The sequence below is a fragment of the Entelurus aequoreus genome, linkage group LG10 (assembly GCF_033978785.1).
Source record: "Entelurus aequoreus isolate RoL-2023_Sb linkage group LG10, RoL_Eaeq_v1.1, whole genome shotgun sequence".
Classification (NCBI taxonomy): Eukaryota; Metazoa; Chordata; class Actinopteri; order Syngnathiformes; family Syngnathidae; genus Entelurus; species Entelurus aequoreus.
Genome location: NC_084740.1, coordinates 4,304,921 through 4,326,416, shown reverse-complemented (window position 1 = coordinate 4,326,416; position 21,496 = coordinate 4,304,921). Strand labels below are relative to the sequence as shown.

General features: G+C 39.1%; 1 protein-coding gene across 1 annotated transcript in view; it reads left to right on the top strand.

Moving 5' to 3' along the window:
• Positions 1–21,496, top strand: part of ift80 (intraflagellar transport 80 homolog (Chlamydomonas)) — a 107,785-nt gene that overhangs the window by 5,932 nt on the left and 80,357 nt on the right. The window contains exons 4-8 of the mRNA XM_062062003.1: positions 2,158–2,268; positions 2,352–2,420; positions 5,721–5,830; positions 16,896–16,985; positions 17,061–17,198. Coding sequence (XP_061917987.1) covers positions 2,158–2,268; positions 2,352–2,420; positions 5,721–5,830; positions 16,896–16,985; positions 17,061–17,198 — 518 coding nt within the window. The remainder of the gene's footprint in view (positions 1–2,157; positions 2,269–2,351; positions 2,421–5,720; positions 5,831–16,895; positions 16,986–17,060; positions 17,199–21,496) is intronic.

Sequence of the window (21,496 nt, the reverse complement as noted above, 5' to 3'; positions counted from 1 at the left end):
TGATGTACAGCTTAAGTTGTTCAACAGTCCGGGGTCTCCGTTGTCGTATTTTATGCTTCACAATGCCCCACACATTTTCAGGCAGGCCAGTCTAGTACCTGCACTCTTTTACTACGAAGCCACACTGTTGTAGCGCGTACAGAATGTGGCTTGGCATTGTCTTGCTGAAATAAGCAGGGGCGTCCATGGTAACGTTGCTTGGATGGCAACATATGTTGCTCCAAAACCTGTATGTACCTTTCAGCATTAATGGTGCCTTCACAGATGTGTAAGTTACCCATGCCTTGGGCACTAATACACCCCCATACCGTCACACATGCTGCCTTTTCAACTTTGCGCCTATAACAATCCGGATGATTCTTTTCCTCTTTGGTCCGGAGGAAACGACCTTCACAGTTTCCAAAAACAATTTGAAATGTGGACTCGTCAGACCACAGAACACTTTTCCACTTTGCATCAGTCCATCTTAGATGAGCTCGGGCCCAGCGAAGCCGGCGGCGTTTCTGGGTGTTGTTGATAAATGGCGTTGGCTTTGCATAGTAGAGTTTTAACTTGCACTTACAAATGTAGTGACCAACTGTAGTTACTGACAGTGGTTTTCTGAAGTGTTCCCGAGCCCATGTGGTGATATCCTTTACACACTGTCGGTTTTTGATGCAGTGCCGCTTACGTGCAGTGATTTCTCCAGATTCTCTGAACCTTTTGATGATATTACGGACCGTAGATGGTGAAATCCCTAAATTCCTTGCAATAGCTGGTTGAGAAATGTTGTTCTTAAACGGTTGGACAATTTGCTCAGGCATTTGTTGACAAAGTGGTGACCCTCGCCCCGTCCTTGTTGGTGAATGACTGAGCATGTCATGGAAGCTGCTTTTATACCCAATCATGGCACCCACCTGTTCCCAATGAGCCTCTTCACCTGTGGGATGTTCCAAATAAGTGTTTGATGAGCATTCCTCAACTTTATCAGTCTTTTTTGCCACTTGTGCCAGCTTTTTTGAAACAAGTTGCAGGCATCACATTCCAAATGAGCTAACATTTGCAAAAAATAACAAAGTGCACCAGTTTGAACGTTAAATATCTTGTCTTTGCAGTCTATTCAATTAAATATAAGTTGAAAAGGATTAGCAAATCATTGTATTCTGTTTTTATTTACCATTTACACAACGTGACAACTTCACCGGTTTTGGGTTTTTTATTTTTATTTACATCAGTTTAAGCACAGTATTGAAAAGTAACATTGCCAAATTGTTATAATAATAGGACAATAGTATTGCATAACATACAATTAAATAATACAAAAGGGAATATGTGCTGGATGATAAAATGTTCAGTATAATTATGTACTTATGAAAAGTGACAAAGGGATTTCCAGTGTTTAAATGTAGACTGCTGTGTCGGATCCCACTGTAAAAGGCATCGGACAGCACAGTCTCTCCTAATTCTGCATCAGAAACAAACACACAGCATGGCGATACATTTTTTATGTCAGGCAATATAGTATGTGGTCAGAATACTAATAGCAGTGTAGGCTTGCATAAAAGTGCAACTCCCCCAAAACTGATACAGCAATTTTCTCTGGCAGTCTGGCTAATAAGTAATGAAATGTCAGCAGCTTTCTTTTTCTTTCTGACTTTGTTACCAATCTCTCTTTTTGTATTTTTATAAGCCTACTTTGGAGAAACCAAACACAATAGCTATTGGTTAATGCTGATGAAGGAAACACCAATGGTTGGACCTTGGCTACTTAAATCACAATACAAAAGAAAATTGTAACTTCCAAAAAGGAGAGAAGTTAGATGAACGCCTCAGTTATGTAAATGACAAGTTTGGATCCCAGTTTTATGTTTGCTATCAAGGTTAAAATGTCAATGCAAGGATCTGCTAATATATTTACAGTGGTTCAAGTTTCTCCATACAGCAGGAGCACTGTAGGGTTTTTAGGAATTTGTCTCCCAAGTTTTGAACTGGTCTCGGGGGTCATTCCTGGGCCAAATTTGGCCGTCTGGTTGCCAGTTGACTAGACCTGCATTATAGCTTTGTCTATTATTCAGCTGTGAGGAAATAAACCTGCTTCAAAGTGTGTTTTTAACTGAATTAAAAATGTAGGATTTTGTGTATCAGTCTGAACTCAGGCCTCTTTTTTTGTCTTTGCAGGGAAGTTCCACCTTGCCTCCAAGACGGGGCGCATCGAGAAGAGCGTCGAAGCTCACAAAGGAGCCGTTTTAGCAGGCCGATGGAACCATGACGGGACTGCGCTTGTCACAGGTACGTAGGGAATTCCACAAAAGTAGCCATGTTAAAAATAGTCCAACTGAAAAATGATTCCCTTCTGTACGGCACCCGCTTAGCTGGAGAAGATGGGCAGATCAAGAACTGGTCCAAAAGTGGAATGCTGCGTTCAACACTAGCCACCCAAGGTAAGATCAGATCATTTTTAAAGTGTAATAAGAAGTTAGGATGAGGTAGGATAGACTTTTATTCATCCCACAATGGGGAAATTACGTTGTTACCGTGCAGGTTTTTTACATACAGTAACACAAGTAAAGTGTAGAGATATTATCGGCCGATAAATGCTTTAAAATGTAATATCGGGAATTATCGATATCGGTTTCAAAAAGTAAAATGTATGATTTTTTAAAACGCCGCTGTACGGAGTGGTACACGGACGTAGGGAGAAGTACAGAGCAGTTGCGTCTCCCAGTCATACTTGCCAACCCTCCCCATTTTCCCGGGAGACTCCCGAATTTCAGTGCCCCTCCCGAAAATCTCCCGGGGCAACCATTCTCCCGAATTTGTCCCGATTTCCACCCAGATAGGGCGTGCCTTAAAGGCACTGCCTTTGCATGCCGGCCCAATCACATATTACCTACGGCTTTTCACACACACAAGTGAATGCAACTCATACTTGGTCAACAGCCATACAGGTCACACTGCGGGTGGCCGTATAAACAACTTTAACACTGTTACAAATATGCGCCACACTGTGAACCCACACCAAACAAGACTGACAAACACATTTCGGGAGAACATCCGCACCGTAACACAACATAAACACAACAGAACAAATACCCGGAATCCCTTGCAGCACTAACTCTTCCGGGACGCTACAATATACACCCCCTGCTACCCCCTACAAGACCCCCCCAACCCCGCCCACCTCAACCTCCTCATGCTCTCTCAGGGAGAGCATGTCCCAAATTCCAAGCTGCTGTTTTGAGGCATGTTAAAAAAAATCATGCACTTTGTGACTTCAATAATAAATATGGCAGTGCCATGTTGGCATTTTTTTCCATAACTTGAGTTGATTTATTTTGGAAAACCTTGTTACATTGTTTAATGCAGGGGTCACCAACCTTTTTGAAAGCAAGAGCTACTTCTTGGGTACTGATTAATGCGAAGGGCTACCAGTTTGATACACACTTAAATAAATTGCCAGAAATAGCCAATTTGCTCAATTTACCTTTAACTCTATGTTATTATTAATAATTAATGATATTTACACTTAATTGAACGGTTTAAAAGAGGAGAAAACACGAAAAAAATGACAATTAAATTTTGAAACATAGTTCATCTTCAATTACGACTCTTTAAAATTCAAAATTCAACGAAAAAAAGAAGAGAAAAACTAGCTAATTCGAATCTTTTTGAAAAAATTAAAAAAATAATTTATGGAACATCATTAGTAATTTTTCCTGATTAAGATTGATTTTAGAATTTGGATGACATGTTTTAAATAGGTTAAAATCCAATCTGCACTTTGTTAGAATATATAACAAATTGGACCAAGCTATATTTCTAACTAAGACAAATCATTATTTCTTCTAGATTTTCCAGAACAAAAATGTTAAAAGAAATTCAAAAGACTTTGAAATAAGATTTAAATTTGATTTTACAGATTTTCTAGATTTGCCAGAATAATTTTTTTGAATTTTAATCATAATAAATTTGAAGAAATATTTCACAAATATTCTTCGTCGAAAAAACACAAGCTAAAATGAAGAATTAAATTAAAATGTACTTATTATTCTTTACAATAAAAAAAATAAATTTACTTGAACATTGATTTACATTGTCAGGAAATAAGAGGAAGGAATTTAAAAGGTAAAAAGGTATATGTGTTTAAAAATCCTAAAATCATTTTTAAGGTTGTATTTTTTCTCTAAAATTGTCTTTCTGAAAGTTATAAGAAGCAAAGTAAAAAAAATCATGAATTTATTTAAACAAGTAAAGACCAAGTCTTTAAAATATTTTCTTGGATTTTCAAATTCTATTTGAGTTTTGTCTCTCTTGGAATTAAAAATGTCGAGCACAGCGAGACCAGCTTGCTAGTAAATAAATAAAATTAAAAAAATAGAGGCAGCTCACTGGTAAGTGCTGCTATTTGAGCTATTTTTAGAACAGGCCAGCGGGCTACTCATCTGGTCCTTACGGGCTACCTGGTGCCCGCGGGCACCGCGTTGGTGACCCCTGCTTTAATGCATCCAGCGGGGCATCACAACAAAATTAGGCACAATAATGTGTTCATTCCACGACTGTATATATCGGTATCGGTTGATATCGGAATCTGTAATTAAGAGTTGGACAATATCGGAATATCGGATATCGGCCAAAAAGCCATTATCAGACATCTCTAGTAAGCACTAAAGCTAACGTCCCTCCGCAGTGTTTTACACCCTACTAAATCACTAATCCTCGCCTCCATGGGGACAAATAAATTGCTTCTTACAAGTAACATCCCCGCAGGACGAGGAATAGCTAAACATGCTTCACTACACACCAGGAGGATACAATAGCTAACTGCTAACAGGGAGCTAACGCTCCTGAATGTAAACAAAAAAACCCTCAACCCCGGGGCCCCCTTAGGTTAACGCGGCCCTGAGCACAACACTTGCTGATGTAGTCGTTGAGGCTTGTGCAGCCCTTACTGGTGATTTAGGGCTATATAAGTCAACATTGATTGACAGTCCTCCAATCCTGTATTTAGGTGTTCAAATGCGTCATAATGTACTTCTGAAGGAATACACTCCTAATTACAGATGACTCCCTTGTTAACTTAGCAGCTTTTTGGATATGGATGTCAAACTCTTGTTGAATGAGAGAACCTGGCGAAGGGCAATGGCTCATTTAGATCCGCTATATTGGAATGTTTTTAAGTGTTTTTGAAGAAAGTTATGCTGGGTAGTGGGATGCTGAACAATGTGTGAAACACCTGGATGGAGTAGCACTGCTGCATAGCCCATCCACATCTGCTGTGGTACATCCTGGTGTTTGCCCTGACCCATTTCCTCTTACCCAGCACGTGATGAGAAGATGTTTGAAACATGCAAGAAGGAGGAACTTGTCATCGCTCTTCTTTGCCTTTTTGACAGATTTTTAGATCACGTGACCGGTTGGCATTTGTGAGAAACCACACGCACCTGGAGCGAGGTTAAATGTCAGCCCGCACTGCACATGTTCCTATATCCTCAAACCCTAACTCGTAAACACGCTCGCACACACTCGCATCTCATTGCAGCTGGTACGCCTTCTAGAAACTGAATGATGAGAAGAAGAACTCTTGAGGCAATGTGGTACTTTCTGAGAGGAAGGGTTGTTGATAAATGATCCTTCATGAAATCCGTATATTAGAAATGTACACACACTACTAATCAATCCACATAGTTACATTTGTGGTGTTGAAAATACTCCAAATCCTTACAATTCTGTGTTTCTTCCAGCGTCTCCTGTATATTCTGTGGCCTGGGGCCCAGACTCTGAGAGGATCCTCTACACATCAGGTCGACACCTGGTCATTAAACCTCTGCAACCCAGCGTTAAAGTCATACAGGTACACTAACTCCATTTATGAAACATGTTGAGGAACACAGAATAGAATAGAATAAAATAGAAAGTACTTTATTGATCCCAGGGGGAAATTCAGCACCACAGTTCGCTCACAATAGACAATAAACATTTTTTACATGTGAAAAATATAAATACAGTTTATTATACAGCATTATTCACATGTGAATAGTATAAATACAGTCTATTATACAGCATTATTCACATGTGATTAATATAAATACAGTCTATTATACAGCATTATACTGCATGTGAATAATATAGACAGTTTATTATACAGCATTATTCACATGTGAATAATATAAATACAGTCTATTATACAGCATTATTCACATGTGAATAATATAGACAGTTTATTATACAGCATTATTCACATGTGAAAAATATAAATACAGTTTATTATACAGCATTATTCACATGTGAATAGTATAAATACAGTCTATTATACAGCATTATTCACATGTGATTAATATAAATACAGTCTATTATACAGCATTATTCACATGTGAATAATATAGACAGTTTATTATACAGCATTATTCACATGTGAATAATATAAATACAGTTTATTATACAGCATTATTCACATGTGAATAATATAAATACAGTCACTTATACAGCATTATTCACATGTGATTAATATAAATACAGTCTATTATACAGCATTATTCACATGTGAATAATATAAATACAGTCTATTATACAGCATTATTCACATGTGAATAATATAAATACAGCCTATTATACAGCATTATTCACATGTGAATAACAAAGTCTATTATACAACATTATTCACATGTGAATAATATAAATAGTCTATTATACAGCATTATTCACATGTGAATAATATAAATAGTCTATTATACAGCATTATTCACATGTGAATAATATAAATACAGTTTATTATACAGCATTATTCACATGTGAATAATATAAATAGTCTATTATACAACATTATTCACATGTGAATAATATAAATACAGCCTATTATACAGCATTATTCACATGTGAATAACATAAAGTCTATTATACAGCATTATTCACATGTGAATAATATAAATACAGTCTATTATACAGCATTATTCACATGTGAATAATATAAATACAGTCTATTATACAGCATTATTCACATGTGAATAATATAAATAGTCTATTATACAGCATTATTCACATGTGAATAATATAAATACAGTCTATTATACAGCATTATTCACATGTGAATAATATAAGTACAGTCTATTATACAGCATTATTCACATGTGAATAACATAAATAGAGTCTATTATACAGCATTATTCACATGTGAATAATATAAATACAGTCTATTATATATATAAATACATTATAAATTTACAGTACATGTACAGTCAAAATTGCATTCGCACTTTATTGCGGTCTACATAACCTGTGTGTTGCAAAATCTTGCTTAAATTTTGCTTTACAGACCCGTCTTCAAGCCACTTTCTTACTTTCTCTCGAAAACGAGATGTTTAGGGGCTGTCTTTTTAGATGCAAATGAGCCCCTACAGACCTTGCTCCCGGACAATGACTGAGGCCCTTTGATCGATTGATTGATTGACACTTTTATTAGTAGATTGCACAGTACAGTACATATTCCGTACAATTGACCACTAAATGGTAAACACCCAAATACGTTTTTCAACTTGTTTAAGTCTGGGTCCACGTTAATCAATTCATGTCTACATTAAGCTGGATAACTCCTTAAACAAATAATTATTTAGCCTAAACCAGGTATCAGCCACAATAACCCATCGTTTAATGTTTCCCTCCTTGGATATTTTTTTTTACACCGGTAAGTGCGCCGTGTATTTCATGAATCTCCGGCTCTTAGCTTTGTATGGACTCATCGATTGTTCACAAACTGAGTTCGGAGAGGAAGTGACGTCAGAAAGAACGTGCCACAGCCAGCTTCACAACGTTACTTGGCGCTAACCACTGGAAAGATGGAGGCGAGTCATCCAGACATGCCCGTGTTTCTCCTTCTTCTACATGCTTGTGGAAATCACACATGAATACCTTAAGACAGGGGTGTCCAAAGCGCGGCCTGGGGGCCATTTGCGGCCCGCAGCTCGGTTTTTATCGGCCCGCGACACATTCTATAGACAAACTAAACAGGTCCCAAATTAGAACAAAAAACTATGAAAAATGAAACGGGACCAAATCCCCCAAAAAATGGGACCTGAAAACCAAAATGGACGACAACCTTACTGTATAAGGTCTTTTATGATTTCTGTGTGTCTTGTCATGACGAAAAAGTGTACAAATTTCTTGTGAGACATGATATGTTTTTGAGTGTACTAAAGCTCTTAAAAGCGTTTTAATTGACGGTATAGCAATATTAGTAAATACAAGCTTACTTTCGAGCACAGTTAACATAAATACAAATAAAATCATTATTAAAATAATCATTAATTATGTTATTGCTTTGTTATCTATAACACAAAGCTAAGATGTCAAAGTTTTTTTCAAATGTCAGCATATGTTTAGCTACATTGTTTTGGTTGGAGCATTTTTCATATACAAAATGTATAAAAGTGGCCCTCGCATCCTTTAATTTTTCTCTATGTGGCCCTCACTGGAAAATGTTTGGACACCTCTGCCTTAAGAGAAGGAAACGTGCGGTTGCAGCTATTTGGGATACAACACATCTCAGACGGCAAGCGAAAAACTTTGCCCATTTGTCAAAGGAGAGACAACGAGAATGCGGGCTCCCATTGATGTGGTTTAAAAAAAAAAAGGAAGCGTGTTGTTTGTATTACCAGGCCAACGAACGAAGGCTACGGAAAACAGCGAATGCATTTGGACTGGCAAAGCAGACTGTATCAGTTATTGTCCGCCATGTATGTCACAGACTCAACGTCTAGGTCCAGAGTATTTAAAGTCACCAAAAAGGAATGGACAATGAAGTTGAAGGCAAAAGAGTGAGGAGTGCCCTGACCAGATATCTAGATCCGTAGAATGATTGATGTAAAATGTTCTTTATCACATTGTTTACTTCCACATGTCCATTAAAGCACACTGGATTCCAGTTCATTGGAATACCACAACGCTGGATATTGTTCAGATAAGTTACATTTAATTTAAGAAGTTGCACACAAAGCAACACTGGAGGTGACTATGACGTGCGCTTATTCCGCGCATGCGTACTAGGTCGCGTTGCGCCGGCGGACGAAGGGGGGCAGGGGGTCTTAAACGACCATTGTGTGGGTGTGGACCAGGAGAAGGTTAGGTGGGATATAGCCTGTATAACCTTAGAAGGGGCCTGAGACTGCTTCCCCGCACCATTAGATATTTTTGTAGATTTCAAGGTATGCTAATAAATTAGAACTATAAGCAACTTCTTATTAGAAATGGCAACAGCTAAGGAATTTCGCATCCAACGTACATCGGAGCCAGTGTCAGACCCGAAGCAAGAGGAAAGTGAAGAGGAAGTAACTTCAGAAGTGAGGCTTGAAATAAACACATCTCAAAGGTTAGTTTAGTAGCGTCCTCTTGAAATGCCTTTCAGTGCAATAAAGCTAGAGTTATAAAGGGCTATGTATTGTTAAATAATTATGCGTTATACATAGCCTCTTTGTATTTGTAAAGAAACATGCAGTCCGGTTAATTTGCAGTGTAACATCGCTAACATATCATTTGAAATTGTCAAGCTATAGTACTATTGTTTGATTTACCGCTTCATTGTCTCCACCATTGCCATAAATAGTAGGGACTGACCCCGCCAGTCAATTTAGTTACGGGTAAAATCCTGCATACTGTCGGAGGTTGGTAAAACCGCTGTCTTCAAAGTGCTTTGCACACACGAACAGACACTTCCTTACGGTTGCCACAAAGCACAAAAATTAACCGAGACTTCTTACTTTTTCAGACGAGGTTGGGTAATGCAGCTAATATAAGGACAATTTAGGTTTTTGGGTCAAACCTAGGACACATAATTACCATGATTACCATGAATTGATTAACGTGGACCCCGACTTAAACAAGTTGAAAAACTTATTGGGGTGTTACCATTTAGTGGTCAATTGTACGGAATATGTACTGTACTGTGCAATCTACTAATACAAGTTTCAATCAATCAAAAAACATTTTCCTTGGAACTACAAACAGACCCCTGCAAGCGTCGCCGGGAAAACCTTTACCATTTATGGAGATATCCGCTGACATGACTATTGTAACTTACGTCACAATTGTGGGCAAAACTCAACTGGTTCATTTGGAAGAGGGGAAAACTAGTTTTTCAAATGTCTATGCAATGCCTCCATGGTATGAAGCATTTTTGGGACTTGTGGGGATCCCAAATACACAAGAAAAGTCCCTTGTGTGGTGTTCGGGTCTGTGGGACCCGTTTTCATTTTTTATTAAAAGAAAAATTATACAATTAATTTTTCAAACTGAGACTCACTGACTTTTGGCTCATTTTCTGTGAAGAACATATATCAGAATACATATTTAATGACCACACACCCCCCTACACATTTCTATTACATATAAGATGTCCGGGTCCACTTGACCCGGGGCTAATAGAAGTGTGGAAATTGATGTTCTGTGTACCACACACACACACACACACACACACACACACACACACACACACACACACACACACACACACACACACACACACACACACACACACACACACACACACACACACAGCAGGCCTAGACAGGAGGAGGACAGAGTGTAGGTACACAGAACATCAGAGGGTCAAATGTGCGAGAAAATGAGAGCAGGCAGTGTTGACAAACAATGTGGCAACCTTGTGTGGGAACCGCAGGTGCAGAAACACAAAAGAAGAATCTCTGTGGGATGCAGAAACCGGCAGAGACATTTTCCGTGCAACGTTCATATTGTTGTTACTCAGCCAGCGTTTGTGGGTCTGATGGACCCGTTGCATTTTGTGGCTTTTAATGCCTCACAATCAAACACTTTTATGTTAAAATACTGAACAGATGTTTACCTTATCCCAATAAACATCTGTTCAGTATTTTAACATAAAAGTGTTTGATTGTGAGGCATTAAAAGCCACAAAATGCAACGGGTCCATCAGACCCACAAACGCTGGCTGAGTAACAACAATATGAACATTACACAAGGGTTAATAGATTCGACTATTGTCAAAAATGTTACTTAATCATTTTAAATTACCAATTGGTAAATTATTTTTTTTAAATTTCCATTATTCCGTAAGGGATTTTTTATTGTGTACTTCTAAGGTCATGGTTGACTACTTTTCTTAGCTTCCTAGAGCTCAATAGAAACTCCAGATTCACATAGACACATTTCTTTGTTTTGAACAAGACGCAGGGTTATATTTAACAATATTTTTCTTCAATTGTGTATGATATTGTTCACCATTAATTCTAGTGTTGTGACTCTGGTTCCTCTGTTGCCTGGGAACACACCTGTGGGAACCCGCTCAAATTTGTGTTGCTTTAAATGTTGCCTTATACCCCATACACCAGACCTGGGCATTCTGCGGCCCGCGGGCCCTTTGTACGTCCCTGTCCGGCCCGCGTGAGGCCAATCATAAATTACCAAATACATTTAAAAAAGTATATCTCGAGTGTGCAATACAACGGTGCTGCTTTTGGTTTGAAAAGCGTTATTTGTATTACTTCCGTGTGGACGTATGCTCGTGCGCGATTGTGAGTGAATGTGAACAGCGGCAATCACAAATGACAAAATACATTTAAAAAAACATCTATGTCGTGCGTGCAATACAACTGTGCTGCTTTTATTTTGAAAAGTGTTATTTATGGGCGTATGTCCGTGTGTAACCTGTGAGTGAAGTGATGCCCGGTTATCCCCGAGACGCTAAAAAGAGAAAAGTTGATGACGAATGGCATGTTTTCAACAAGACATGGACTGCCAAGTATTTCTTTACAGAAATTAAAGGTAAAGCCGTGTGCTTAATTTGTGGTACACATGTTGCTGTGTTTAAAGAATATAGTGTAACGACCTGCTGAAGCTGATGTTGTGTTCTTGAGTTGCGTAAATGCGGAGTGAGGATAGACGTGCGTGTGGAAGGAACGAGATAAGTTGAGCTGTGTTAGTATAGGTTGCTCAATAAAAGTTTAAAAAGAGCGTCAGACTTGGTGTGCACTTCTTCTGGACGCTACAATTGATGTCAGAAGTAAAACTTTGAGCATACTGCGCTGCTTGTGTGCTCAGCCTGCTACGTCATCGGGAGGTACGTGCCTCGATGTTTCCTGGCGACTTTGTCAAGATGGAACGGGTGGGAAAGGACATTGAGTGGGGACTTAAGTTGCCGGCAGCGACTGCAGATGTCTGTGTGAATCCCGGATGTGAGGAGCTTGTCGCAAAGAGAGAGAGAGAGGGAGGGAAGAGAGAGGCAGCGTCTACAGGTGCAGCGCACGCTGCTAGGCATGGGGGAATTCCGCCCTCAATGAGACTCCCAGGTTTGATGGCAAGGCGAACTGGGAGGCATTTCATCCCACTTCTGACACCAATTGTAGCGTCCAGAAGAAGTGCACACCAAGTCTGATGCTCTTTTTAAACTTTTATTGAGCAACCTATACTAACACAGCTCAACTTATCTCGTTCTTTCCACACGCACGTCTATCCTCACTCCTCATTTCCGCAACAGCAACGCTTCCTCTTTCTTCGCCAATCACCTTACAGGCGTGCTACGTTCACAACAAAGAGGATGCGGGATAAAGTGACAGAAATTGAAATTTTTGCATTGTATTATACATCAGGAAGTGTTGTGTAAGAAAGTGTTAAAGGCCTACAGAAATGAATTTTTTAAAACGGGGATAGCAGATCCATTCTATGTGTCATACTTGATCATTTCGCGATATTGCCATATTTTTGCTGAAAGGATTTAGTAGAGAACATCGACGATAAAGTTCACAACTTTTGGTTGCTGATAAAAAAAAAGCCTTGCCTATACCGGAAGTAGCGTGACGTCACAGGAGGAAGGGCTGCTCACATTTTCCTATTGTTTACAATGCAGCGAGAGAGATTCGGACCGAGAAAGCGACGATTACCCCATTAATTTGAGCCATGATGAAAGATTCGTGGATGAGAAACGTGAGAGTGAAGGACTAGCGTGCAGTGCAGGACGTATCTTTTTTCGCTCTGACCGTAACTTAGGTACAAGCTGGCTCATTGGATTCCACACTTTCTCCTTTTTTTATTGTGGATCACGGATTTGTATTTTAAACCACCTCGGATACTATATCCTCTTGAAAATGAGAGTCGAGAACGCGAAATGGACATTCACAGTGACTTTTATCTCCACGACAATACATCGGCGAAACACTTTAGCTACGGAGCTAACGTGATAGCATCGTTCTCAAATGCAGATAGAAACAAAATAAATAAACCCCTGACTGGAAGGATAGACAGAAAATCAACAATACTATTAAACTATGGACATGTAACTACACGGTTAATGCTTTCCAGCTTGGCGAAGGTTAACAATGCTGTTGCTAATGACGCCATTGAAGCTAACTTAGCAACGGGACCTCACAGAGCTATGATAAAAACATTAGCGCTCCACCTACCCCAGCCAGCCCTCATCTGCTCATCAACACCCGTGCTCACCTGCGTTCCAGCGATCGACGGAAAGACAAAGGACTTCACCCGATCATCCGTGCGGTCGGCGGCTAGCGTCGGATAGCGCGTCTGCTATCCAAGTCAACGTCCTCCTGGTTGTGTTGCTACAGCCAGCCGCTAATACACCAATCCCACCTACAACTTTCTTCTTTGCAGTCGCCATTGTTCATTAAACAAATTGCAAAAGATTCACCAACACAGATGTCCAGAATACAGTGGAATTTTGAGATGAAAACAGAGCTTTTTTGTATTGGATTCAATGGTGTACCAATACTTCCGTTTAACTAGTGACGTCACACGCATACGTCATCATACATAGACGTTTTCAACCGGAAGTTTAGCTGGAAATTTAAAATGTCACTTTATAAGTTAACCCGGCCGTATTGGCATGTGTTGCAATGTTAAGATTTCATCATTGATATATAAACTATCAGACTGTGTGGTCGCTAATAGTGGCTTTCAGTAGGCCTTTAAAAATAAAACCATCAAAAGCCATCTGCTTTTGTATAAAGATAAGTTAGGTTAAATGAACATTTTATTATTATTATTATTATTATTTATCTTACGGTATATCAAAAATAATTTGAGCAAAATTTAATTGAAATGTTGTCGGTGTGGCCCTCCAGCAGTGCTCGGGTTGCTCATGCGGCCCCCGGTAAAAATTAATTGCCCACCCCTGCCATACACCAACCACCTAATGTGTAACAAATAGTTCACTAAAGAAAACCACCATCAAACCATGACATTTGTATGTTGGGTTCCACTGTGGGCCATGTGACAGATGTTGTGTTACACTACTCTCCATCCGACAGCAAGATGATGTCATGACTTCCACACTATTGCATTGCTTGGATCCTCATGACGTCACGGCCGTGTGGTCAAGCCAGCGTCTGTTCTCAATGGGTATAAGTTGCCATTTAGCCTTTCCCGAAGAAAAAATGCCCTCTTCTTGCGTCGCCTTAGGCTGTTGGAACCGTTCAAATCGCAAAATGGAGAAACGTTTCTTCAGAGTTCCTCGAGAAGTAATAAAAAAGGGCAGAAGAGGGCAACATTTTACCAAACGACGGATGACAAAAGTAGTACGTACGTACTCCAGTACAACGGGGCAAAAAAACGACTTCGCAGTGATCCCTCCGTTAAAGGTTTGTTTGATATAATTTTAACATTTAGTGCAGTGTTTTTCAACATTTTTTGAGCCTAGGCACATTTTTTTTCTTTTTTTTCCAGCAGAAAACATTAAAAATGAAAGTCAGCAGCCGATATTGACAGTAAAAAGTTGTTCTCGGAAGTATTGGATATGAATTTAAACCATAACCAAGCTCTTGTCTCAAAGTAGGTGTACTGTCACCACCTGTCACATCACGCCCTGACTTATTTAGAGTTTTTTTGTGTTTTCCTATGTGTAGTGTTTTACTTCTTGTCTTTTGGTAGGTTTTCCTGTTTTGTTGGTATTTTCCTGTAGCAGTTTAATTTCTTCCCTGAGCGCTATTTCCTCACCTGCTTTGTTTTAGCAATCGAGAATATTTAAGTTGTTGCTATCCTTCTTTGTGTGGACATTGTTGATTGTCATGTCATGGAGGAAGTACTTTGTGGACGCCTTCTCTGCTCCACACGCTGTAAGTCTTTGCTGTCGTCCAGCATTCTGTTTTTTTTTTTTTTTTTAACTTTGTAGCCAGTTCAGTTTTAGTTTCGTTCTGCATAGCCTTCCCTAAGCTTCAATGCCTTTTCTTAGGGGCACTCATCTGTTGTTTACTTTTTGTTTAAGCATTAGACACCTTTTTACCTGCACGGTGCCTCCCGCTGTCGCCTGCATCTTATGATCACGACAAAGTAATTAGCTACCTGCTGCCACCTACTGATATGGAAGAGTATTACATTTTTACCCCATTAGGTGAAATGACATAATGTCCCATGGCACACAAAACTGTATCTCATGGCACACCAGTGTGCTGCGGCACAGTGGTTGAAAAACACTGGTTTAGTGTTTCCCATTTAAGTATTATCTTGATATTATTTGTATTTCTTAAACACATTTTCTCTACAAGTGTTTCGTGAAGCACCAACTCGGCAAATCTAAATAAAAGAAAGCAAATGTGAGCAAAAGCTAAAAGAGTTGTGAAGTGAATTATATTTATATAGCGCTTTTCTCTAGTGACTCAAAGCGCTTTACATAGTGAAACCCAATATCTACTGTAAGTTACATTTAAACCAGTGTGGGTGGCACTGGGAGCAGGTGGGTAAAGTCTCTTGCCCAAGGACACAACGGCAGTGACTAGGATGGCGGAAGCGGGGATCGAACCTGGAACCCTCAAGTTGCTGGCACAGCCACTCTACCAACCGAGCTATACCGCCCCGAGTTAAGCTTTTACCAAAGGCAGCAATTATAAAGGACATGCACAACGTTGAGAGTTATATTTTGATAAAGACGGGGGAAAAACGTAAACGGCGCGTGCAACAACAACAACAACAACAAACACGGCAGTAGACGCAAAGTTAAATCATGAAGTGCGACCTTACCCAAGCAAAAATTATGCATATTTAATCAAATAGTGTATGTCCTTCGCTATGTGGTAGGTTCCTGCGGACGTTATCTCCTTCTGTTGTTGACTATTTTTTTTCATACGGTGTTGATGTGGAAATGGTTGCTTCGGCATTCTGTTGGTGTGGCACCGAACGGAGATGTTGACATGCGGAGTTTCAAGCACTCTTCATTCTCTAGCGGGTGACTTTTCAAATGATGCTACATATTAGCAGTAATGCTACTTTTTGTAGCAACGCTTTTGCCCCACACTTGACAAATTACGGTTGTCTGTTCAACATCTTCCCGCTTGAAGCCAAACCACCGCCAGACGATGGACCCCCTGCTGTTTTTCTTGGGAATTAATTATTCCTTCATTTGTTCATTTGAGTATTACCACTCGGACCACAGCTAACGTTACCCATTACCTCTCTGCTCCGCGAGGGCGTATACGTATGCGACAGTATGTAAGAAGGTGCGCTTGTTTTATTGAGAAGGAGAGACAAGAAAGAGTGAGAAATGCCTGTAGTGTAATGCCCGCAGCTAAAAGCAACTATGTAAGAACGTATACTCCAATATCACCATATAGTCATTTTCTATATCGCACAGAGACAAACCCGCGATATATCCAGTATATCGATATATCGCCCAGCCCTACTTTGATATCACTTGACAAATCTTTTTTGACAAAGTATAGGGATGGTGGATCCATTCCATGCTCGTATCTGCTTTTTGCAGGAAGATCTAAGCCCCTTGCATACTTCCTTGCTGTACAAAAGCCATTTTGGCTTGGTTGACCACCACTGGTTTTCACTTCCGGGAAGAAGTCACATCACTGAATACAAGCAATATAAAATCATTTTTGTGTGCTCTTTTGCAAGAATGGTGTTGAATGGTGTATTACTGAGTTGTCTCCGTCTCTCCCCAGTGGAAGGCACACGACGGGGTCATCCTGAAGGTGGACTGGAACTCAGTCAATGACCTCATACTGTCAGGAGGAGAGGACTGTAAATATAAAGTAAGCAGCGTTTTTGGTGCGCGCTGCTTTTTGTAGTCGCACCTTCAAAAAAAGTCCCGTGTGCCTCGTCCACAGGTGTGGGACAGCTTCGGCCGCCTGCTTTATTGCTCTCTGTCACATGACTACCCCGTCACCTCCCTGTCCTGGGCTCCAGATGGAGAAGTGTTTGCAGTGGGCTCCTTCAACACGCTGCGACTCTGTGACAAGACCGGGGTAAGAACAGCTCATTTACTACCAATCTAATAGAAAACACTCCCTCAGTAACTGGCAATGGGGCAGTCATACACTGAACTTCATCTTTTCCACAGCACTCGAGGTGTTTTGATGATTAAGGGAGTTTTTTTATGACACAAACATTAGTCATGTCTGGAAGGGCTTTGGTTGTTAATAAGATGAAACAATAGAAACTGATATTGACATGTGTATTCCATCATTCATTTTATTATTTTCCTGCATGCCAAACACATCACAGTTTTATTTGGTTCAAGATCACATTTTGGAAATGTAGTACTTCATACTTCAGTACTAAACTATATGGTAGGTGGGTCTTTATCGTCATTGCACAAGTACAACGAAACTTTGTTTTCAGCCCAAACCCGTTCAAGATTAGACAAACAGTGTACAGGGTTACAGAACAGGAAAGCTGATGGGTCGCCACAAGGCGCCCCGTAAAAGATGGGAAAAAGGTCAACGCTGGAGAAGGATGAGTAAAAAAAATACAGTCTAGACGAGTGTTTTTCAACCACTGTGCCACGGCACACTAGATACAGTCTGGTGTGTCGTGGGAGATTATCTAATTTCACCTATTTGGGTTAAAAATATTTTAGCAAAGCAGTAATTATAGTCTGCAAATGATGTGTTGTTGTTGAGTGTCGGTGCTGTCTGGAGCTCGGCAGAGTAACCGTGTAATACTCTTCCATATCAGTAGGTGGCAGCAGATAGCTAATTGCTTTGTAGATGTGGGAAACAGCGGGAGGCAGTGTGCAGGTAAAATTGTGTCTAATGCTTAAACCAAAAATAAACAAAAGGTGAGTGCCGCTAACAAAAGGCAAGGAAGCTTAGGGAAGGCTATGCAGAACGAAACTAAAACTGAACTGGCTACAGAGTAAACAAAATCAGAATGCTGGACGACAGCAAAGACTTACTGCAGAGCAAAGAAGGCGTCCACAACGTACATCCGAACATGACGTGACAATTGACAATGTCCCCACAAAGAAGGATAGAAACAACTGAAATATTCTTGATTGCTAAAACAAAGTAGATGCGGTAAATATCGCTCAAAGGAAGACATGAAACTGCTACAGGAAAATACCAAAAACAGAGAAGAAGCCACCAAAATAGGAGCGCAAGACAAGAAGTAAAACACTACACACAGGAAAACAGCAAAAAAGTCCAAATAAGTCACGGTGTGATGTGACAGGTGGTGACAGTACACCTACTTTGAGACAAGAGCTATAGTGATGCATGCTTGGTTATGCTTTAAAGTCATATCCAACAATTGCGACTACAAATTTTTACTGTCAACTGAGTTTCGTTTTTTTAATGATTTCTGCTGGTGGTGTGCCTCCGCATTTTTTCAACGCAAAAAATGTGCCTTGGCTCAAAAAAGGTTGAAAAACACTGCTCTAGACTAGGCTCCTAATGTATGTATGTACAGTGTTTCCCACACATTCATTTATTTGTGGCGGCCCGCCACGAAATAATTACGTCCGCCACAAATTTAAAAAAAAGTATTATTATTATTATTTATTTATTTATTTATTTTTTGTCCTGTCCAGCTTCTCAGGCAAATCATATAGTTGATGTAGATGCCCATATCGGCTGTTCAGATTTACTTTACAAAAGAGAAGTGTAGGATACTTCTCTTGTTGCCTTATTTGTATTTGACCACTACTGTTTTCTGTTTATTTGTTACTGACTTTGGCAGGACACCTCTGCCTCTGTTTCACTTTATGTTGCTGGTAAATAATATGGTTGTAGTAGTAGGCTAAAGTTAAATTATTTAGTATGCACTAATTAAAGGGGCAGAGCTTTGGGACATTTTAGCTTTTATATTTTATAAGATATATTTTTTGTAAGAACCACAATTAATAAATATATTTCAGTGAATAACTTATTGTTCAAATCTGTATATAAATATGTACATAAAGTGTTGTAATTATATTGTAAAATGGATGGATGGATGGACGTTTAAAACAAAACTGTTATTATTAATTAGTAAGTATACATTTTTTAGCCTTTTTAGAGAAAATCATATCATTGTAGTAAATCATGCAAATTACTCGATGATGTCATGGTGACCACGCCCATAGCCACTCCCCCACCTCCACAGGTATCTTGGCAGTTTATGGGAAACACTGATGTATATATAAATGTATTGATATGTGTGTGTATATATATATACACTACCGTTCAAAAGTTTGGGGTCACATTGAAATGTCCTTATTTTTTAAGGAAAAGCACTGTACTTTTCAATGAAGATAACTTTAAACTAGTCTTAACTTGAAAGAAATACACTCTATACATTGCTAATGTGGTAAATGACTATTCTAGCTGCAAATGTCTGCTTTTTGGTGCAATATCTACATAGGTGTATAAAGGCCCATTTCCAGCAACTATCACTCCAGTGTTCTAATGGTACAATGTGTTTGCTCATTGGCTCAGAAGGCTAATTGATGATTAGAAAACCCTTGTGCAATCATGTTCACACATCTGAAAACACTTTAGCTCGTCACAGAAGCTACAAAACTGACCTTCCTTTGAGCAGATTGAGTTTCTGGAGCATCACATTTGTGGGGTCAATTAAACGCTCAAAATGGCCAGAAAAAGAGAACTTTCATCTGAAACTCGACAGTCTATTCTTGTTCTTAGAAATGAAGGCTATTCCACAAAATTGTTTGGGTGACCCCAAACTTTTGAACGGTAGTATATATATATATATATATATATATATATATATATATATATATATATATATATATATATATATATATATATATATATATATATATATATATATACATACATATATATATGCATATATACATGTGTATAGTTTCATGCATTAATAACACAATGTGGATTGTTACGATCATGCTTTGATTCTCTAAGATGTTAGGTGATATTTTTTCTACATGATTAATAGTTTCTGAAATTCTGTACTTTAAATGTAGTACAAGTTAGTAGTAGTACCTTTTTTGGACATGTTAAAAACAAAGCAAAGGACAAGAAATGGAATCTAGGAAATCATCGTGATAAGACTACAGTAAGACATAGAAAAACATATTACACAATGAAAACACACAAAAAATTAAAACCATACTTTAATTTGTACTGTTTGTATTTTCAATCGATCATCAATCAATCAGTGTTTACTTATATAGCCCTAAATCACGTGTCTCAAAGGGCTGCACATGCCACAACGACAAGATCTTTACATTTCAAGTAGTTTTGACTGTGATAAAAATGTATGTGTGTGATCCTTATATCCTGCCCTGTGCATGACCCTTATTGCTTTCTTCTGCAGGGTGATGAGTGGATTTAGTGTGCTTATGTAATTATTGCCCCAAACTTCTACATAGTGCAAGTTAATGGCCTTCATATCTCTGTATGACAATGTTTGACCTTCTCTACCTACTTACTAATAAAACGTAATATTCAGCCTGTTAAACATTCTGCAACTGCGGACTATCAGAACATGCTTTTAAACGAATATACCTGAGCCATAGTAATATTGTGCAGTGAACTGTAATGACCAGATGTGGTCTGCAGAGGGCAGTGGCAGGCATGCCTGCAGTATAAAACTTAGTCTCAATGGTAGCGAAGAAGACAAGTTTGTTCAAAGAGTCTTCCTCCTTCATATTGCCACTGCCATTACAATACACGTCATTTCAGTCTGCCAGAAAATGTTTATTTCGGTAGAAATATCACAGAAGGTCACTGCATGATCAAATTGTAACACGATTTATTTGCTGTTTTGTTGGTTAGACCGGAGGTGAAGCGTAGCACTCTTATTGTGAAGCCACCAACCGGACGTTGAAGAAAAAACTTGACAAGATTTGACGAATATCTCCAATAAAAGTGACTTTAGATTTCTTCTCTACCGTATTTGTTTTTGCTGAGCTCGTATTCCATTTTACTAAAGCAGTTTGAGTAATAATCTACATGTTATGTTTTCGATGCACTTAACTCCAAGCAGCAAAGCGCGCTCAGCATTCGCTCCAGTGATGTCGTTTCATGGCGATTGAAGTTAAAGTTGTCTTGTCTTGTCCAGAGAAAAACTTGCCATGGCTTTGGAGCTGAGATAATATGTATGTACACTACCGTTCAAAAGTTTGGGGTCACCCAAACAATTTAGTGGAATAGCCTTCATTTCTAAGAACAAGAATAGACTGTCGAGTTTCAGATGAAAGTTCTCTTTTTCTGGCTATTTTCGCGTTTAATTGACCCCACAAATGTGATGCTCCAGAAACTCAATCTGCTCAAAGGAAGGTCAGTTTTGTAGCTTCTGT